This window comes from Anabrus simplex, chromosome 4, assembly GCF_040414725.1.
Source record: "Anabrus simplex isolate iqAnaSimp1 chromosome 4, ASM4041472v1, whole genome shotgun sequence".
Classification (NCBI taxonomy): domain Eukaryota; kingdom Metazoa; phylum Arthropoda; class Insecta; order Orthoptera; family Tettigoniidae; genus Anabrus; species Anabrus simplex.
Window position 1 is genome coordinate 250,963,308 of NC_090268.1, and position 23,103 is coordinate 250,986,410.

At 36.6% G+C, this 23,103-nt stretch overlaps 1 protein-coding gene across 3 annotated transcripts in view; it reads right to left on the reverse strand.

The window, feature by feature from the left end:
- Positions 1–235: 235 nt before the first annotated feature.
- Positions 236–23,103, reverse strand: part of LOC136871860 (SLIT-ROBO Rho GTPase-activating protein 1) — a 597,464-nt gene continuing 574,596 nt past the window's right edge. For all 3 annotated transcript variants that reach the window (XM_067145501.2, XM_067145502.2, XM_067145503.2), the window contains exon 15: positions 236–1,805. In XM_067145501.2, coding sequence (XP_067001602.2) covers positions 618–1,805 — 1,188 coding nt within the window. In that variant the 3' untranslated portion in view covers positions 236–617. The remainder of the gene's footprint in view (positions 1,806–23,103) is intronic.

Below are 23,103 nucleotides of genomic sequence, written 5' to 3' on the forward strand. Positions count from 1 at the left end.
AGAATGAAATACAAAACGAACATCACCCTGTCATCCACCCTTCGTGTATGTAGTGAAGAAAATAGTAGAATACCTTTAGTATGTATGTATGTATGTATGTATGTATGTATGTATGTATGTATGTACAGTCATGCTGGATCATCACTAAGTGGCTGATGGTAATTCAGAACTTAACGTACTCTAAATTTAAAACAATACTTACAACATGAAACAAGGCCTAAAACACAACAGTCAATTCACACAACACAAAAAGATAATATATTACAGTGGTGGCACAAATTATTAAAAACATCTGTGACATGTGCAAATCTTATTAAATACAAAAAGCCTCTTTAAACAAGTCCAGCACTGATAAGTGCCTGGGAAAGCACCAATGACTCATACCAGATTAAAAGAGTAAACATGTGAGCAGTTACATATTGCTGAAGTAGTTCGACAGTCATAATCAAGGTATTCCACTGAGAGTACATCTCTGACAGGAACACTGAAAGAGTATTATACACGATATAAAAGTACAGAGTAAATATCTAAAACACTGATACTCCAAACAAGTTCATTCAAATAAAAATCAGTCTTTTAAAATAATTGAATGCAGCAACGGTAAAAGACAGTGTCATTTAATTGATCTGCTCTTTTCGTACCAACTCAGGGGATGGCTGAGTGTGATGGGGTTGTGGGAGTGGCAACACTGGTTTCCGTAGGATTTGTGGCTTCACTTTCACTTGCGGCTTAAACGAAGATACAGCCCCAGTTTGCAGGGGAAGTGGCAAAACTGGAAGTACTGGGACACCAGTACTATGAGGGAATTTAGTTCCAAATTTGGGAGTAGTTCGTTGTGGACCTGGACTTCGTATGGGAACGAGTTCTGATTCTGTCGACTTGACAATTTCAGTGGTTAAATTATCGTTGTCATCTCCTAGTTTGTTTGAATCGGAAGGCATTTTATTATCGTTGTTCGCTTCTGCAGCCGCAAATTTTGATCTTTTGGCCTTGACCGTCTGTGTCTGAGCATCAATAGAGACTCCTTGAGAGGCTTTAGTGTTCTTTTTGAGAGTGCACTGATTCTGTTTTGCAAACCGTTCAGCAGCAGTTGTCATATCAGGAGACTCAGGGCCTGTTGGACTAGCAACAGGATCAGCTGCTGAACCCTCTTCCTCTCCAGACGACGACGACGATGACAAAGAGGACAGCGACACTGCTGATAAAGACTTCTTACCTCCGCCAGCTTCTTTGGTACAATTTACTGGCAGATCCATCACCAAATCAGGTGTTTGTTTCTGGCGCAATTCCCAAAACTCTTGATTGGAGCGAAAACTTTTAGCAGTAGGCTTGGCTGGCTCCGACTGTGTCTGAGAGGCAGCTCGACGTTGCCATAACTCACGGTTCTGACTGAAGTTCACATTTTCTCCCACTTCCTCATCTCGCACAGTCTCTACACTAACCTCACCAAGACTTTTGCTCTTCCAGTGTGTCTTCCTGCCAGGAGCTGTAGGCTCTGTCGATTCTCCTTCACTCGAAGTACTGACAGGTGTATCAGGACGAGATTCATCCTTTTCATCACTGGCAGGCAAGGAGTCTAGGAACACTGATAAGCCATCTTCTTCCTCACCCCCATCTTTGCTTGTCTCTTCCGACTCTGCTTGTAGTGCAGCTGTTGCTAGGAGCTGAGCAGTATTTAGTGCCGCCTCTACGGCCCCCATCACACCACTTGTCACAGGTTCTGCTTTCTCAGCTTGGCCTTCTGTGCTAGAAGTGATCACCGTAGAGCGCCGAGAAGCCAAGCAAGGAGATGTTGAGCTTTCAGTCTGCAACAAATTATCATCAATATAGCACATTCTAGCAACACAAAAGAATTACCTTAAAGTATCTAAAGAAAAATACTATAGCTTCGATATTGGCTTTTGGTCTTCTGCCATATCAAGAAAACAAAGTGAAACTCTTTACGATTTGCAGAGAACAATGCTCCAAGTGGGAGCTGACAAAAACAGCGAACCACCTGGTGATGAATGAGCACACCACTACAGTTCCAATGGTAATGCATTCTTCAATTCAAATGCTCATTGTATAAGTCTTCCTTGTGAACAGTCAATATTTTCTTCTGAAGACGCAGAGCAAAGTTCTCTGCAAAATGTAAAGAGTTTCATCTTGTTTTCTTGAAATGGCACAAGTTCAAAAGCCCATATCATGTCAATAAGAATGGGCCGTGAAAGCATCAATGTTAACAAATGCTATAGCTGTCATTCTGACTACTATGTAAGGGGAAATAAAGCATGCAAACATCATGAACTAGAGATCTATCATTGTAATTGGCAACAATATGATGAGAGAATTAGTCGAGTCCATGAATAATACTTGTGTGAACTTCTGAATTTCAACCCCAACCAGAAAATTTTCACTGAACAGGTATCAAAATTAATTCTGCTTTACAAAATTCCTCTTCACAAGATATGAAAATGGAGAAATTAAATGTGACTCAGCAAAAAATTAATGACAGCTCTTCAAAAACTAAAATAGTATTAACAGTCCTACCTATTATAATTTATCTCACAAAGCCAAGTCTGCATATTATTACTGTATACATATATTTTGAGATGAATATTCCCTTTCTACTTGCCCTGTGTAATCCCACTGTACCTCATGTCTTGAACTGAGGAAAGCTACAAAATGTTTTCCAGTTACTTCCAGAGTAAAACCCAACAACTATGATGGGTTATGCTGGCATAAATTTGCCAGTCCATTTAGAAGTAAGGAAAATTTTAAATGTAGAATGTTAAAAGCTCCCATATTCCACATTACAAGTGATTTCTTTATAATATTCAAAATTTATAGAAAATATTATTTTTGTTAGTATCTGAATCAATTGCTGCTGATCCAGAGACACTTAGGTGAAGCAGATTCAATTTATGTTGTGTTCATGAGGTTCTTAGTTGATCTTGTTTGATGTCCATGCAATTAAACTAAGTATGACATCTGCATCAGAGATGGGCAGATAATTTTGTAGTTTTGCCCAATAAACTAACAGTCGCTTCTACCACTAGCCCTTGTATTACATGACAATTTTTGTTTCAAGAGGCCTAACACTTAGGTTATTGGCTTCCTTGTATTTGAAAATGACCTCTGAACACACGAGGTCTACAGGGCAAACTGTAAAGAGGTACATTCCCAAAACTTACGTATGAAGGAAATGCTACTCGATGTATGATATTAACCGAACAAGTTGGCTGCGTGATGCGGACCATGAAGCTGTAAACTTACATTTGAAAGATGGTAGGTTTGAACCCCACCATCAGCAGCTCTGAAAATGGTGTTCCATGGTTTTCCATCTTCACTGCAAGTAAATGCTGGAGTTTTACCCAATTGAGGTAATTTCCTATAGTTTCCCAGTTAGTGCAATGCTAAAACGCTAGTAAAAGAAAAAGGAAGGCAAAAGGAGGGAAAGAATAAGGTAATCATTTCCCTTATTATTTGTGTCTTACATGCATTTGTAGGAACTCATTTTTTAATTTAAGTAAAATGTGAAACACTGAAAGAAGCAATAACTCATTACCCCCACAACAAAAATTTAATTGATGGGTATATTATTAAGAGTTCCGTGATCCAAGTGAATTTATTTTACTCTCCTTTATTGGAAAATATAAGGTAAATAAACTTCCCAGCACAAAAAGGGGTAAGCTGAAAATTTCCATGCTCCCAAGTACAAGAACAAATGAACGGAAGAAACAAATGATCAGAGATTTCTTGGATAGTTAAACAAATCCAAGGAACAGCTCATTAAGGGCTTTGGGCTGTAGATATTAAGAGCATCACATGGTCATTGCTACAACATTCTTTGCCATACTGCTTGTTTATCATGACCAGTTCTGCTGCCACTCGCATTAGACAGCTCCTTGATTGGTCTCACAAGGCTGAAATGAACCCTGTTACAGCCCACAGTCCAGAATGAAATCAAACTTGGGGCCTCCAGGTAAGAGGCGGGCATGTTACCCCTACATCATGGGGTAGTTAATACACTAGTTTGTCACTTTCCTAATATCACAGAACTACAAAAGTTTATTGGCAAAGTATGTATTGGACAAATATATATTCAGGCATAATATACGATTGTTTTTCAAAAGACCATAGCACAGGATGATATCTACATAGATTGATGCTGATTCTTCTCTACAAGAGTCGGCTCAGTTGTTGACTCAGGAGGTATGCAAAACTCTTATTGACATTCAGAGAAACTGGCAAGTCTTATGCTGTTAAAATTTTAAAAAGCATAAGACTGATTAGACTCCATTACTTTCCTTTCAATTACGCTGTTAGTAGCAGACAAGAATCCCTATACAGGGATTTAGTTACCGAAATTCACTGTATTCACTCAATAATAATAATAATAATAATAATAATAATAATAATAATGGCTGAATGGTCAGCATAGTGGCCTTTGGTTCAGATGCCCCGGGTTCGATTCCTGGTTCAGTCAGGGATTATAATACCATTTCGTTAATTCATCTAAGTTTTTTTTATTAAGCCGTTTCTTTTTCAGGTATAATTCTGTTACCATATATTTTCTTTTTCAGAAGTTTATAAATTTATTTATTCAAAGTTAGTTTCGGCAGACTAAAGAACTTAACATTTATAAAAAAACAAAAAGTTCCAAGTTCGTGAACATGGTTGTCTTATTTACACACACAACATATCACATTTACACACAACATATCACAGTACTAACCACCACAGAAAACATGCAATACCAAACACGTTACTTCAATAGGGTTGCAGTTAATAAGGGCCACCGGCTGTAAAATTAGGCTTAATCCACGTAAGTGCTGCACGCACATAACTGGAAAAAAGGCCAGGAAAGAATATTAATGTTCGTAATAACATTCTTCATGATCATCATCATTATATGGCCTCAGAGTTGCAAATCTTCTGAGGTGGTGTCATCTAGGCAGATTGCCTATCAATTTCAACATTCTGATTGTGCTGCTGTCTAGCAATGGAAGCAAAATTCTACTGACACCGAGTGTATCATCACAGATCTCTAACATACCAACAGTACTACAGGGTCTTCTATTTTTGGCTCTGTGCGAGTGTCCGGGGAGCTACCTGGAAAAACGATAGCATAGCTGGGTGACTCATTTGCTGAGAGGTAGGCTATATTGCTTCATGACTGGCTGATGTGATCTAATGCAGTAACGATTATGCGGTAAGTCTCGCGTCTTTACCGCAATAGTTTAGTTTAACATCTGTGGTATTGATAGTGTGTTCAATGTGTTAGCTTTGAAATAGCGGAGGTTATCATGTGTTTAATGTGTGATGTATACAGTAAAACAGCATGCATTCATTGTGTTGTACTATACAAAGTACTCTTCTGTTAGAGTGCCACTTTCAATTCATTTGCAAATTTTCTGGCATCCTACCTCCCCATAGGAATATGGTATGTAATTTAGTGAAGAAATTCCGCACCACTGGGTCCATTCTTAACAAGAAAACACGCAGGAGACAAACTGTTTTAACAGAGGAAAAGCTTGATAAAATAGGAGCTCTCTTGGAAGTAACTCCAACAAAATCTCTTATCGCGTCTTGCCATACAAGCTAATTCGTCATTATCTTCTGCCCACAAAGCAACAAAACTGTTAAAAGCCAAACTGTACAAACCCATCACTGCCCAACATTTAAGACGGCCTGACAGTTTCGCTAGGGTTCAATATTGTAACTGGCTGCTACAGTCCGTTCACAGATGGTATGTTGACCCAGAACTTTTTATTTTTTTTAGTGATGAGGCATGGTTGCACTTAAGGGCCTGCATAATGATGTTTGTAGTTTAAAGGGGCCTAACATCTAGGTCATTGGCACCTAACGGTACGAAATGAGATGAAATGTAATGACAATTTAAAAGTCCAAAATCATCCATTGACCAGAATTCAAACTGTGATGATGAATATGAATTTAAAACAACCAGTGGATCCGACTCGCAATGCCCCACATTCCCAGAAACTAGCGTTAAACAATAGCAGTACTGATCAAGGGACTGTTTCTAAAGCATAATACTGAATCGATGATGCTTGTAGTCTAAAAAGGTCCAAAATTCCAGGACATCAGCCCCTCATAATGGTACTTATTGCTAGGAAAGTCGAACCATGGTATTTGTCATGTTGCGGTGCTAATCAAAAGTAGCGTAGACTCGTGGTATTCCGCACATGGCGTTTCTCACACTGCGGCACCCTTTACAGGCAACGCAAACCTATGGTGTTCCTCATATAGGTGTACAAATTACAGGGACTCTTACTATCCTGTGGTGTTCCTCACATAGTGGGTACTAATCATAGGCACGGCAGACCCATGGTGTCGCTCATATCGTGGTACTAATCACAGGTACTGTAAAACCCACCCTGATTCACACACTGTCGCTTCTAATCACAAACCTATCGTGTACCTAACATAGTGGTACCACGTGCAAGTAAAGGCGACCCATGCTGTTCCCGCGCGTGGTACGTGGTGTGTTTGGCCCACAAGAGCTATTTTATTTCGCTCAAGTCCTCCGGCAAGCCAGTTAGGACCCTCCTATCTGCCACCTGGGACGCGCCACGTGGGAGTATCACCTCCCCCCCCTGCTACACCAGCGTAGTAGGTTCATGGAAGTGACTACATAAACAGTCAAAACAACCGCTACTGGAGTGCAGAAAATCCCCACCAGCTGCATGTCTGTCCACGTCATGACATAAAGATAGGAGTTTGGTGCAGAATAAGTGCTCGCAAAATTATAGGGCCAGCCGTGTCATGCGGCGAGTGGTGGTGACTGATATATAGACTTCATTCTAAGACCATTCTTTCAAGAGCTGACTGAAGAAGAAAGGAGTGAGGGTTACTTCATGCAAGATAATGTGATGACATACACTATTGATCGGTCTATGGAGATAATACGTGAAGTTTTCGAAATTTGTGTGGTTAATTGTCCCGCTAGTTCCCCCAATTTGAATCCTTGTGATTATTACCTGTGGGGGTTGGTGAAGGGAAAAGTGTATGTGAATAACCTTCACACAAGAGAAGAACTACATGAGAACACTGCATAAGTTATTTCGAACATCACACCGGCTGAGATTCAACGAGTGTCTGCAAACTTGTTTATGATATGTCAGGCATGTTTGACAGCTTGAGGGACAACATTTTGAGCATCAAATGTAATGCCAAGTAGGTTTTAGATGAGTAGTTTTACTAGAAACAGCTTTCTATCACTGAATTGCCGCAATGTAGTGGGAATGCAACAGAGTGTCATGCGCCGGCCGTGCCATGCTGTGAATGGTGCTGCAACCAAAGTTTAAAAAAGAAAAAAAAAAAAAGAAAAAAAAAAGGAATGTATAAGTACTGGTTCTTCCAATATTTAAACTGTCCCATTAGGATCCTTTCATCCTGATCCATTTGTCCTGTGTTCCTAATCTTTTACCACCTGTACTTATCTTTGCCTTCTGTTTCTTTCCTGTATTTATCCATCTTTCTTTTCATCCTACACTACCCACATCAAGATTGAAGATCTGTCAAGATGGCCCCTCAATGAGTGTTGATGCTCACCTTCCCGGTGAAGCTGGGAAGCAAGAATGAGCTAGTCAGGAGCTGAGAAGAGATCCATGTAGAAGAAGAAAAGATCGACAATTATTACCGTAAACTTCCATTAACAAGTAAGTTTATTTAACAAATTTTCCAATTTTTCCAAGGAAACTTTACAATATTTCAATGGAGGTCAGTGACACAGACTGCTTCAAACAACGGTTACTGACAAACTGTTGGCAGTAGGTGTAGTAAATTTGGCAGTCAAGAGAAGAGTTCTCTGGCCAACATTCTACATGCTCAATGTTGCTAAAGCCATAGGATTTGGCAAAGAAATGAGTCCAGTTGTGTTCACTTATGTATCCAAGGGTTTAGGTCTATTTTAATAAAAATAGGAGGTAAAATACAACTACAGTATTCTAACTCATGCATGGTTTTAAAATGAGGAAATAAATAATCCATTTTTTTTAATTCTTAAAGAATTACCAGGTACATATACACCAATGCTATTTAATGCAATATAAAAGGAGAAAAATCATGATGGAAAAGGTCCGATAAAATCACACATACTGCCACAGAAACTGAGGTATAAACTTTTCCACACTACAGTAAAAGGAACAAAGCAAAAGATGTGTTGTTCTAAAAGCAATGAATTGATCAGGGAACATAAGGATCTATCAGAAGAGAAGCCAACAAAACCACTGCAAACATACAGGCTGTACAAAGTGCACCACACAGAATCCCACAACAATAAAGAATTGTCACAAAGAATAGCTCTCCCTCCCTCTCTCTCTCTCATTTGAAGAGTCTGTCCCTCGAACTCTACATTTCAGCTCCAGAAGGATGGCGGTTGCTGAAAGACACCTACAGCAAGCTATTAACCGATTCAAGAGATGGGTCCTGTAACATGGCTTTCGATTCTCAGCAGTGAAAACCTCAGTTGTACAGTTCTGTCTATGTCTGCTTGCACATCCTGTACCAGAGCTCCACTTGTGAAACAGTATCTTACCAGTGGCAGACACTTGCAGGTTCCTTTGTCTCCATTTTGATAATCAACTAATGTGACAGCTCCACATCCATCAGCTGAAGGTTGCCTGCATGAAGAAACTTAACATGCTTAAGTTTCTCAGCAGCACTTCATGGGGGCCGATGTTACAGTTTTACATGGCCATGATTCTATCCCGAACGGACTAGAGTAGTGCGGCATATGGTTCAGCATCAAAAACTGTGCTGAACCTTTCAGATAGTGTACTACTTTATGGTTGAAAGCGCTGGACTATTGGAAATAAGGAAAGATTCATTGAAAGCAACTGAAATGTGGATTTGGAGGAAAATTACGAGGACATGCTGGACTGAAAAAAAAAACTAAAAACTGATCAAGATAATTTAAAAGAAATCAATTTTAATTAATTTGGTGTGGCTATTTCTAGGCGAGTGCAGCCCTTGTAAAGCAGACCCTCCGATGAGGGTGGGTGGCATCTGCCATGTGTACGTAACTGCGTGTTATTGTGGTGGAATATAGTGTTACGTGCGGTGTGCGAGTTGCAGGGATGTTGGGGACAGCACAAACACCCAGCCACTGGAATTAACCAATGAGGATTAAAATCCCCAACCCGGCCGGGAATCGAACTCGGGACCCTCTGAACCAAAGGCCAGTATGCTGACCATTCAGCCGAGTCAGACAAGGAAATCAATGAACAATGTAGACCGATAAAGAATATGTAAAGAAGGAAGATAAAACTTGTGGGTTATATCTACTTCCTAATAAACGTATTTGAAGGAAAAATACTAGGAAAGAAAGGAAGAGGAAGACCAAGGAAGACATAGTTTGAGGATGTGAGAAACTTGATAGGATGTAAAAAGTACAAGGAAGTGAAGAGGACAGCAGGATTGGGAGTAGAATGGCTTAGCCTTTAGTGTATGATGATTATACCATAGTGGAGTTAGACTGGCAACAAGAGCTTTCTGTACTAGTCCATTTCCCAGCCTATGCCCTGAATCGGTGGTTCCATCTTCACCAAGGAGACTACAGCAGATACTGCTGACATACTTTGCCAGAATTTGTAAAATGCCACAACATCGAAGCTATCAATGCCTCTTTAATACTTAATACTACCTGAGGTACAAAAACTGGCCAAATGCCATACAACCAGTTGGGATTTGAATCGAAAGCTTGTGTCATGACTTAGATGTGGTTATCGGTGGTCATCTTGAGTGGACCTTCGCTGATGTGAAGGGGTTGGTGGCTTCCGAAACATGTACGAATTGAAATAATTGTACAAAATTAGGAACTTTATAACATATTGACAGGGTGGACCAAACTATTACCCATAGTATATTTGTATAAAATAAAAGTAATTAAGAAGACAACTACTATGTGGCTGTCCTCCTTGCGGCTTTCACGGAGAGAGGCCGTAATTTTGTGTAGGCTGAGGATAGATCATGGAAGATCTAGGCACTCTTACCTTGTAAAAAGGGAAGACACACCCCACCCCCATGTGTTCTTGTGGTGCCAAATTCACCATGGCCCACATCCTCACAGAGAGCACTGATCTCCCTGAAGACAGAACCTTGGCCTGTAGCAGAAACTCAAACTCATACTAGCCAATGACTAGAATACTGCTGGTCTCATTATTTACTTTGTGCTTTGCAAGGGCTTCTAAATGTCAAGATTTCAGTGTCCTTTTTGGCTCAGTAAAATCATTTTTGTTTTAATTTTTAATTCTTTTTGAATTTTCAAATTCTCCATTTAATACAGTTTTTATTTCATTTTCATTTTTGTTTCCATTTAATTCATTCAGAGAGGATGGTTACCTAGTTGTACTTCCTCCTAAAACAAAAATAACCACCACCACTTATGGTAAACTCTTACTTGACTTATCACATCACACAGTCGACTCAGGGGTTCAAAGTTGACAGGAAGAATAAAACCTCTCGTCACAGCAGACAGACATCATATCCAAGCCAAATATCTCTTAATGACACATCATGTCCCAGCATTCAAGTTTGAGACTTTTGACATCTAGCCTGCAGTAGTAAGTGTAGAGAAGAGGTACATCTACGAGCCAATAATAGAGAGCTTTGGAAGTGAACACTTTTGAAATAAATTCAACAAGTGGCTTGATGAGTCGTCTCACAGGGTTCTGAGAACAGTTTCATTCTCCAGAAATCTTTACTGTTATGACTACAATTACAGCACTAAATTTTAGCACTTCAAGCATGTGTGTCAAGAATGAACACTTTAAACTATATTCAATAATAATAATAATAATAATAATAATAATAATAATAATAATAATAATAATAATAATAATAAACATGATTTAATAAGATTCAGATCTTCAATTACAAAGTAAACTGTAAAGCGTTTTGACAACTTTTTAAGTGTTATAAGAATAATTAGTTAATTATTGTAATTATAAATAAATCTACATATTTTAGAAAACAAAACTACAAGTTACAAGAACAGACAAAACAAAATATATTCATCCAAAACTAGGTTAGGGTTGTGCATCGTCATGAACAATACTAGAACTCCATGATCCTGAGCACTATCACAATGAAACAGAATATATATCCAATTCTGCATAAAGTACAGATACTGGAAATAAGGCATAATTTTAATTTTAATAAAGTTATAGTATTAGTAGCAGAAAGGTGCAATATAATTTCTCAACATAATTTTGTAACTTTGTAACACACAATTACACCATGAATACATCAGCAGTTGCAACTGAGATGTATCAAGTCAGTTACATAAACCTTCAGCTAAGTACAATAATTGCCTTCCTGTAAGACAGTGAAAATTATTTTCTAACTTACATATTAGGGAAGAAATAGTGCCTTACATTTTAAGCTTTTTACAGAACTTTCACTACAAGATGCTTCAAACAGGTAAACCCACTTCTTTAGCAGTCAACTGATTTATAACTGTTAGGTTCTTCAGTCTTTCAAAACTAACTTATGCTTAATAAAATTTACAAAATACCTGAAAAAGAAACCATTCAACAACAGATTATACGTGAAAATTTTATTCATTTCTTTTTCAGGTATAGTATGACGTAAAATGTTTTTCAGTTATTTTCTAAATTTTATTAGTCATAAGTTTGTTTTGACAGACAGACAAACCTAATACAGTGGTTATAGATTAACTAAGTTGAAAATGAAAAGAAATGGCTTCTACTATAAAAACAAAAAGGATTTAGCACTGAAGAAAATTTAAGTCATTTATTTACTTCGGAAATAATCTCAAGGGGCGGGTGTGTGTGTGTGTCTCTCTCTTTCTCTCTTTTTTTTTTATATCAACCCCTTCCAACACTTCATCTTTATCTACCTTAACTTTACAGAAATGTACCGTTACATAGTCATAATTATAAACTTTGTAAAAAGAATTATTAATTTTTACAACTTACAATAAGCTTTCAAGAATTAATCAGAATCTCCATAGTTTCTGTAGTCAATACACTTCACATACTTTAAGTATAGCATTATATTTATTATGAGTAGAGCCCAGATTTCTATGCAAATGCACGTTTTTAAATAAGCTAGTTACACTTCTCAGACTTTGCAAATATTCCTTTTATGACTTAACAGTTCCAAATAATCATTCTTTTTCCTTGCATGTTTTGGCCCTTTTAGGAGAAATTTCATGCATAATGCATATTTTGACAAGTTTGGATTTAGTAGTGAATATTGGGACGTTTATATTGCATAATATGACATTTCTTCTGACTTTGGAGCAAGTATAATGCTAAGTTGCATGATAGTGTCTTTTAATAAATGTTGGTTTGCAGAATGTGGGATAGTTTTTCTACATTATAGCCTATTGCTATTTGAGAGACTGAGAGAAAAAGAATGTATTCCTGGCATCCTACCGGACAAAAAAGTTTGTACATACGCTAGAGATCCTATAATTCAATTAATCAAATTTTTTAATTTGCCATCAATGAACTTAATGCCACTGATTAGGCGTAACATCACTTAACTTACTTTTTTCGGTTTTAGGCTGTAGACAGAGATGAAGCTGCTTGCATTAAAGATGTGCAAGTGGAATTCAACAAAAAGAATGTGCAGCAAGACTTAATGTATATTAAAATCAAATGTTGGTAAATTGGCCGCTACAATAACAAAGTTAGAAGGTACAGGTACCCCTTATCAAATCTTTAGCAGTTATTGAAGATTTTTAAATGTGTCTGCAATCATCGCATTAAGAAATAGCTGCACACTTAGAGATAATCTGAAGAAAGTGATCTGTTCATATCGTGATTTTGAATTTGTGAAGCTTATAAAACACTTATTGTGTGGTGAAAGTGCAAAAGATGTACAAGTTGATCTCACTCTGTTGCAAATAGCTTCATTTAAGTATGCACCAGTGACTTCCTGTGAGGTAGAAAGATCATTTTCTGTGTCTAACAATGTGCTAACAGATAAACGGATGTGCTCAAATCAAGACAATTTGGAGAAATTAGTTGTACAATGTTTCAAAAGGAAATGACAATGTAAGCATGTTGAACTGAATTTTGATAGCACATAGTTTCTAGTTTACTGTGCATGTTTTGCCATATGACAGTGCATGAATGCATGCATATTTTGAGATTTGTTAGCGCATAGAAATCCAGACTCTAATTATGAGTATTCCAGTACTTGAACAAAATAAATTGAATTAAGTACTTGGGTCATAACAAATTGGACTTCCCAGTATTTTTACTTTGGCTCTCTTTTTTTTTTTTTTTTTTTTTTTTTTTTTTTTTTTTTTTTTTTTTTTTTTTTTTTGGGCGCTGAAGTAGAATTGCTGCCCTTGCATTAAGAAGCATTTCTGTATGATAAAACACAATATTCCCCATAGCTAGACCCCTTAAATCAACAAATGCCATCATCATTATCCTCATCCAGTACAATTTTTTTTTTTTTTTTAGTATTAGTTTCACCAGAATAAAATAATTTGTATGAGAAATTATTTGATAATTTATATAGTTAAAAAGCCAGATTTTGCATCAATTACAAGTGAAAATAAACTTAATACATTTAATCATACCTATAGCTAAAATTGATGTTATCACCAAAGTTAACATCTAAAGTAATAGGTAATAGTTTACATAAAATATTTATTAACTTTCTGCACAGATAAAATATATAATTATTCACATGTCAACAACCTTGCCCTTGTAAAAAAAGTGAAGGTTACCTTAAACATATAATTCTTTGTCGATGGCCAGTCTTGTTCCATAGCTATCAAATGGAATATTGGTTTCTAAACAGGCACAAGAGAGGCCAGAACATGGTTGTACATGTGCAGAAGTCTTCTAAAGCTCTTAACTTTCTGCAATGGACAAGCAAACTGAACAACACCAGTATATGAATATTTAAAGGATAGTATCTCTTCAAGTGGCTGATTGAACTAATGGTGGATCCCTCAGGGTTCAAATCCAAAGGCTCTACCTTTCCTAGTAATGGCGATACCATTCATGAGAATATCCACCCCTCGAGACACTCACTTTGGTAGACATGACCAAGTTTGGAATGCTTCCTTAAGAGAATCTTTTCCAGAAACTTCTGCTTCCTTAAATATACACTGTACAGATTTTTAAAACACAACAGGCTATTGTAGTCAAGAGGATAACATGAGTTCATCTATCTCATGTTAATATCTACATGGAGACATCTCCATTATAAGTCTGGAGTTAGAACTCAAACTGTAGGCATCCTTGTGAAATGGTATTGTGTCCATGTAGAAAATTCAGAGTATACTGGTTCCAGTCCCAATGGCTTCTTTAAACTTTTTCTTATTTAGAAATTAAATATACTGACTATTTAATAAAACACAGAAGTTCTCAACGACAGGAACTGGGAGACTATGTGGGAAGATCTTGTGATGTATGGGTAACACTACCACCCTAATCTATATATATATAAAGTAGCTTGTCCTGACTGACTGACTGATTCATCATCGCCGAGCTTAAACTACTGGACATAAAGAGATGAAATTTTGGGGATATATTCATATTATGACGTAGGTGCTCGCTAAGAGAGGATTTTTGGATATTCCTTCGCTAAGGGGGTGAAAACGGGGGTGAAATTTTAAAATGAGTTGCTCTATATCTCAAAACTTTAAAAGTTTACAGATGTAAAAATTGGTATTTAGAATCTTCTTTAAAAATAAGGAAACACGTATTTTTTTGTTTTCAGAAAATCCCAATAGGAGGGGTGAAAATGGGGAAAAATAGGTTGAATGCCTTTAATCAGGATCCCGGTACCTATATCTCAGAAACTGAAGATATTACAGACCTGAAAATTGGTACTTTTGACCTCTTTTAAAAATAAAGAAACACGTATTTTTTTGTTTTTGGAAAATCCAATTAATGGGAGGGTGAAAAGGGGGTGAATTTTTAAAATGAGTGAATCTATATCTCCAAACTTTTAAAGTTTGCAGATGTAAAAATTGGTATTTAGAATCTTCATTAAACATAAAGAAACACGTATTTTTTGTTTTCGGAAAATCGCAATAGGAGGGGTGAAAAGGGGTGAAAAACGGGTTGAATGCCTTTGATGAAGCTACATATATTTCAGAAACTGAAGATATTACAGACCTGAAAATTGGTGTTTGGGATCTCCTTTAAAAATAAAGAAACACGTATTTTTTTGTTTTTGGAAATGCCAATTAATGGGGGGGGGGTGAAAAGGGGGTGATTTTTTAAAATGAGTGTATCTATATCTCAAAACTGTTACAGTTTATAGATGTAAAAATTGGTATTTAGAATCTCCTTTAAAAATAAAGAAACAAGTATTCTTTTGTTTTCGGAAAATCCCAATAGGAAGGGTGTAAAAGGGTGAATAATGGGTTGAATGCCTTTAAATAGGCTACTTATATTTCAGAACCTGAAGATATTACAGACCTGAAAATTGGTATTTGGGATCTACTTTAAATGTAAAGAAACACGTATTTTTTCGTTTTTGGAAAATCCAAATATTGAGGGTGAAAAGGGGGGTGAATTTTTTAAAATGAATGTGTCTACATCTTAAAACTTTAAAATTTACAGATGTAAAAATTGGTAGTTAGAATCTGCTCTAAAAATAAAGGAACACGTATTTTTTTTTCCTGTAAATCCCAATAGGAGGGGTGTAAAAGGGTGAAAAATGGGTTGAATGCCTTTAATGAGGATACATATATCTCGGAAACGGAAGATATTACAGAACTGAAAATTTGTATATGGGATCTCCTTTAAAAATGAAGAAACACGTATTTTTTTAGTTTTTGGAAAATCCTATTAATGGCGGTTAAACAGAAGTGACAAATTTGGGGTGAATGTTTTGAAAGATTATCTTGGAAACGTAAAATGTTACAGACGTAAAAAGTGGGTGTTTGGAATCTCCTGTAAATGTAAAGAAACATAGGTGATTTGTTTTTGGAAACTCCACTTAAGGGGAACCCAAAAGTTGTGAAATTTTAAAATGAGAATTTTTACAGTATATCTAAAAAAGCTTAACATGTTAGAGAAGTGAAAAATGGTATTTTTATCTCTATTAAACATAAAGAAACGTGTATTTTTAATTTTTGGAAATACCACTTGGGTGGGCGGTGGGTGAAAGTGACTGAAAATGGTGTTGAATTATTTTAATTAGGCTACTGATATCTTAAAAATGAAGATGTTACAGACGTGAAATTTGATATTTGCAATCTGCTTTAAAAGTAAAGAAACACGTATTCTCGGAAAATCCAATGAAGCGGGGGGAGGGGGGTGAAAGAATTGAAAAATTAATTGACTTTAATTGTATGAGAATATATACCTCTAAAGTTGTTACAGACGTGAAAATTCGTATTTGGATCTCCTTTAAAAACAAAGAAAAACGCGTTTTGGGGGGGAAACCATCTTGGGGGGCGGGAGTGTATAGGAGTTGAATTCCTTTCATGAGGACACATAAATCAAAAAGTGAAGAAGTTAGAGTCGTGATGATTGGTATTTAGAAGATCCTTCACTATTAAAGAAACAAGTATTTTTTTTCGGGAAAATTCACTTGGGGGGGGGGGGTGGAGTAGTTTGAAATGAAGTGACAAAAGTAAATTATATTTATGGGGATACTTATATCTCAAAACTGAAGGTAATAGACGTGAACATTGGTGTTTGAAATCTCCCTTAAACATAAAGAAACACGCCTTCTTTTAATATTTTTTTTTGGGGGGGTGGCAGTAAAAACTAACGGCGGTGGTGTGTAAAAGGAGGTGAGACCAATTGATTTTACTGTTCTTAATGTACTTATAAGGATCCTCCGTTGCTCAGGCGGCAGCGCGCCGGCCTCTCACAGCTGGGTTCTCTGGTTCAAATCCCGGTCACTCCATGTGACATTCGTGCTGGACAAAACGGAGGCGGGACAGGTTTTTCTCCGGATACTCCGGTTTTCCCTGTCATCATTCATCCCAGCAACACATAATAATAATAATAATAATAATAATAATAATAATAATAATAATAATAATAATGTTCCGGACCGTCGTCAAATGTGCCGACCGCGCTGGAAACGGCTCCTGGACGGGTAATGACTAAGAATGCAGTCCGGCCGCGGGTTCAGTGCCGCCAAGGCACCCAATATGACACCACGCCGGATCTCCTGAAGGATTTTATCCAGATTAAAAATGATTATAGGAAAATACGGTATGGCAAAGATTTACGGACCCAACTGACCGGGAAGAATATCTGAGCCTAGCCCGGGAAGTACGAAATCGATTGCTGGAAAGGAAGATTGAAAAATGGGAGGAAACGTGCCGTAATGTAATAGAAAACGAGTCAGATCGGGAATTTTGGTGGATTCTCGCTGAAAACGTGTCAGATTGCGAATTTCGGCGGATTATATATCTAAAACAATAAGCATTCAATTATAAATTTCAGTATAATACCGTAACGAAGCACGAGTACCTTGCTAGTTAAAATATATAAGACTAGCGAGATACCTGGGCTTCGCTACGGCTTTAAAATAAAAGTTATTATTCAAAGTTTTACATTTTAGAGAGTCCACTGTCATCTGAGCCTACAAAATACATCCTCAGTTCATATTCAAATGGTTCTGGGGAAACAATTGAAGGGCTCTGTGGAATATAGTCATAAGCCACCATTTTGTTGTTTTTGAGATGTTCAAGCCATCGTATTCTTTAAATTTCCCTCTTTAATATCACACTAAGAAGTTTCTTGTATTTATAAAAGATGGCAGCATATGTTAGGTGGAAGTTCTTTACTTTGCCATATAGTGACAATTTCAGAACTAACACAGTCATAAGCCACACCAAAATGGCATTGAAATCAAGAGTGAATGAAGATTTATCTCCTGTTCAGAGGACTTTAGAGAATAATGAAGCTGAAAGTGAAGAGTCAGATCCATTTGATACAGATGGTGATGATTCTTGGCACCCATCAAGCAACAGTTCCAGCACTAATGACAACTTGGTAAGAGTATAGACACATTTTATCATGGATAACCTCTAGTTTGTGGCTTGTGACTGTATTTTACTCATTTTACTTACTTTACAAATAACTCGTATCTTATGAAAATGCATGGACAATAGCATTAGATTTGATAACCATAGAATAATAATTTAGTAGAACTAACAATATTAACAATAATATTTACATAGAATATCATGCGAAAGCAATTAGCAGTTAAATTTCTGTTGATGTGGCTTATAACTATGTTCATCTGAAATTGTCTGAATTTGTTACTCCTAATTTTATAGCTTGAAGTTAGTAGAATGCCTGAGGAATCACCAATAGTATATACCCCAGATGAATGGGTGGATGTTGTAAAGTCAGCAAGTCCAAAAAACTTAATTGTGACAAAAATGAAAAGAGATGACTTCAAAACTTTAGATGATCTCAAGTCATTGCTATCATTACCCACTAAATTCACAACTAGAGATTCAGTTCACTTCAGTGAAGCTACACAATTTCAATTGAATTTCAAAGACCCTTTTGAGCTAGGTAGGGCCTGCCTGGCCGAGGCGGTACAGGCGTGCTCGGTTCGCCCGGAAGGACGTGGGTTCGAATCCCTGTCAGGAAGTCGTAAAATTTAAGAAATGAGATTTACACTTCCGGAGGTGCATATGGCCCTGATGTTCACTCAGCCTACACCAGAAATGAGTACCAGGTTAATTCCTGGGGGCAAAGGCGGCCGGGCGTAGAGCTAACCACTCTACCCCATCATGTGCCGAGGATAACAACGGTGGAATTCTTTACCTTCCACTCCTCCAAGGGCCTTCATGGCCTGTATGGAGGTGACTTTGCTTTGCTTTTCAGCTACGTGTTAAGCACTGTTATACTACATTAGGGCCAGTTCAGTATGCAAACATTCGCACCAAGAAGAAAAGGAGATTTGTGGAACATGATCCATTTCAGCTAAGAGTAAAAAACAGAAATCAACTCCCTGTCAACCAGAAGAAATTTACTGATGTCATGTCTCTCATGTCATTCATTCCCGTAGCCAATCAACTTATCTTCATGTCCCTTACAGGATATAATGTTGAAGATAATGATGTGGAAGAATTCCCTTGAGATACACATTGTTTTTCTTTAAAGTATGTGTATTCATTCCTAAATATTGTGTTTCCTTAAATTAAGTGTGTTCATTCTCAAATATTGTGTCTTTATAATTAAGTGTAGTCTTATTAATTCTCTAATATTGTGCTATTCTTGATAAATAAACATTTATTCGCCCTCAAGTACTTACATTTATTTCCGGGAAATAAAGTCATAAGCCCATGTTAGTTACCTCATTCATCAAAAATGCTCTTAAATCATAGTCTAGGGCAAAGTGTTGTTTCACTGTCTCCCATATGTTTTATGACATATACAAGTGTTCATTTATACAAGGAAAGTTATTACAAATTTGGTGGATGATTTACAGATTTGCGCTGAACTTTAATTTGTCATTTACTCAGAACTAAGTTATTGTGGCTTATGACTATATTCCACCGAGCCCTTCAATTATTTATTTTATAATCTACCACTAACTTCAACCCCATACAGAAGAATTTGAATGTTTTAAACCATATCTTATTTAACATCTAGGGCGTAAAAGCGACCAACCTGTGAAATTTTAATTTTGCACGTCGAACAGCAATGGAGGAATAAATACTTCAAGGGGTGAATGTTTTTAAATATTTATTAACATCTAGGATATAGAACACAACCCTTCATTAAAAAAAAGTTATGTTCGTGCCTGAAACTGTTTCGGAAGAATGGATATTGTGTTTAAGAGAGTAAACTTCCATCTAAACCCCTTAGGGGAGAAATATTTTGCAGTATACGGTATTTTACACCTACGGCATAAAAGAACACCCTTCTTGTAAAATTACAACTTTGTATGAAAAACAGTTTTGGAGGGATGAATAATTTAGTTTACGGAGCTAACCTCATTTGATACTTTAGCGGTGGAATATTTAAAAATATTTCCTATTTCACATCTAGGATTTAAAATATATACTGCTATTTGGAATTTTGTCTTCGGACGTTAAACCATTTCGGAGGGAGGAATAATTTTTTTTAAAAATCTTAACCCCCGTTTAACTCTCTGAGGGGTTAAATTTGTTTCAAACCTTCTGTTATTCAACACCTAGGATATCATTTGACATTTTGAGTTCGTAATTCAAACGGTTTCATATAAACATATATTTTTGTTATCATTCCTCATCCTCCAGTCAAAACCCCTCACGGGTGTATTGTTTTAAGTCCACTTCTTATTTGTATCCTCATAAAAAGAACTCAACTCCTTTTACACCCCTGATAAGTTGATTCCCTCAGACCCCACCCCCCAACAAAAAATGTGTGTTTTTATTTTCAAAGGAGGTTCCAAACACCAATTTTCACATCCGTAACATCCTTCATTTTTGTGATATAAGTATCTTCATACACAGAATTAAACTCATTTTTCAATTCATTTACCCACTCTTAATTGGATTTTCCAAAAACAAAAGAATGCACGTTTCTTTATTTTTAAAGAAGATTCCAAATACAATTTTTCATATCCATAATATCTTCAGTTTTTTAGATATAAGAATCCTCACAAAAAGAATTGAACCCTTTTTTCAGTCATTTTTACACCACAAAAAAAAATGTGTGTTACTTTATATTTAAAAGAGATTAAAAATACAAATTTTCACATCTGTAACATGTTACATTTTTGAGATGTACTCATTTTAAAAAATCACCCTGTTTGTCAGTCTTGTTCACTCACCCCCCCCCCCCCAAGTAGGTTTTCAAAAACAAAAAAATGTGTTTATTTTTAAAGGAGATTCCAAATAAAACTTTTGATGACCGTAACATCTTCAGTTTTTGAAATATAAGTATCCAAATAAAATAAAAAATTAACCCCTTTTTCAGTATTTTTTCACCCCCACTGAAGTGTTTATTTACAAAAACAAACAAATACGTGTTACTTTTATTTTTAAGAGAGATTAAAAATACCAATTTTCACATCTGTAGTATGTGAAGTTTTTGATATACAGGGTTATTCACCTAAGATGTTACATGGAAATAATGTCTAAAGCATTAAAGATATCCGGTATTGTTTTCAGATTCTCAGGGGCTAGTAAAATAACGTGCTACTTATTCTCATGGGGTGATTAATAATGGAGATATTGATACTAACTCCATATTTTTTAAATGGAATGGCATGAATACATACAGCATGCCTAGAAGTTGAACTGCGCACAAGTTCAAATGTGTAACTATTTTCAAAATCTGACATTTTACTTTTTGAGATATCAATAAAAACCGCGTTTGGGCTTTTGCATGCTGCATTAAACAGCGTGCGGTCGGCCAAGGACGTATTGGCACACAAGCTGCTTCCTGGCATTGATTCCAGCCACAGAACGGATACAAGGCATATACTGTAAACTATCGTACACATAATGTGATGCACCATAACATACCTTGAGTGTGCAATGTTATTGTTTGTCTGGCGAACACACAACAGGGAAGGGATATTAACGTGTTTTTTTTTTGTTTTTTGTTTTGAAATCCATGCGTAACAGGTCGCGCTCAGTATGGCACCATTCCCCACAGATGGGAATGAGAAGGATATGGAAAGGATGTCTGCCATGTCCTATCTCAAAGGTACCAATCCGGCATTTGCCTGGCGTTGAATATGGGACACCATGAAAATCACTTTCAGGTCGGCAGGACTCAAACCTGCGCTCTCTTGAATGCATGCTACTACAATCGCGCTTGAGCTCTGTGGAGATTAATGCGTGTAAAATAAATAAATAAATAACAGTGTTGCTGCCATCTCACCACTATCATAATAAGTCAAACTGTTTGTCTCCTATGTCCAACCTATCCCAACCCAAATAATCCAGCACTGATAGTAACACTGCTCCTTCGCATGAAATAACCCAGCACATAAACCCATCACATGTGTACAATGCCTGGCTGAAATCATACCCAGGAAACTGTGTGCACGTCAATATGTCTTTGTTATTACAAGATATTAGAATCATTCCGTATTGACGGTTTTCACTTTACAATGGCGAAAAATGAAAGTATCCTCCTATTCAATACATCATATATTCCGTCATTAGACGGAGTAAACAAGTTCAGACATGTTTCGGCTCGTTTGAGCCATCTTCAGTGAAAAAATTAGGGGGTTGGAATAATTTACATAATATGAGTTGAAAAAATGCTTTTATGTTTTTTAGCATTTTTTCAACTCATATTATGTAAATTATTCCAACCCCCTAATTTTTTCACTGAAGATGGCTCAAACGAGCCGAAACATGTCTGAACTTGTTTACTCCGTCTAATGACGGAATATATGATGTATTGAATAGGAGGATACTTTCATTTTTCGCCATTGTAAAATATGTCTTTGCCCGACTGCAAGCGGTCTGATGCGGCATGCAAAACCGCACAAGCTGTTCCTATTGGTATCTCCAAAAGTAACTGTCCGATTTTGAAAATACTTACATATTTGAACTTGTATGCAGTTGAACTTTTAGGCCAGCTGTACGAATTTGTGCTGTTCCATTTAAAAATAAGGAGTTAGTATCAATATCTTCGTTATCACCCCATGAGAATGCGTAGTACATTATTTTACAAGCCTCTGGGTATCATTTACGAATTTGAAAACAGAATACCAATATCCTTAATGGTTTAGACATTATTTCCATGTAACATCTTAGGTGAATAACACTACACAATAGACATGCTCATTTTTTAATTTACCCCCTTCAACATTTCCCCTTAAGTGGATTTTCAGAAAACAAATTATGCATGTTTCTTTACTTTTACAGGAGATTCCAAATGCCAATTTTCATGTCTGTAACATGTTACTTCTTTTTTTAGATATACTCATTTTAAAAATTCACTCCCTTCATCACTCCTGTTCACCAAAGTATACTTTCCAAAAAAAAAAAAAAATTGTGTTTATTTTTAAAGGGGATTCCAAATACCAATTTTCATGTCTAACATCTTCAGTTTTTGAGATATAAGTATCCACATAAGAATTCAACACCTTTTTCAGTCCTTTTTTCATCCCCCTCCCCCAATGAAGTGTTTTTTTCCTAAAACTAACAAATATGTGTTACTTTCA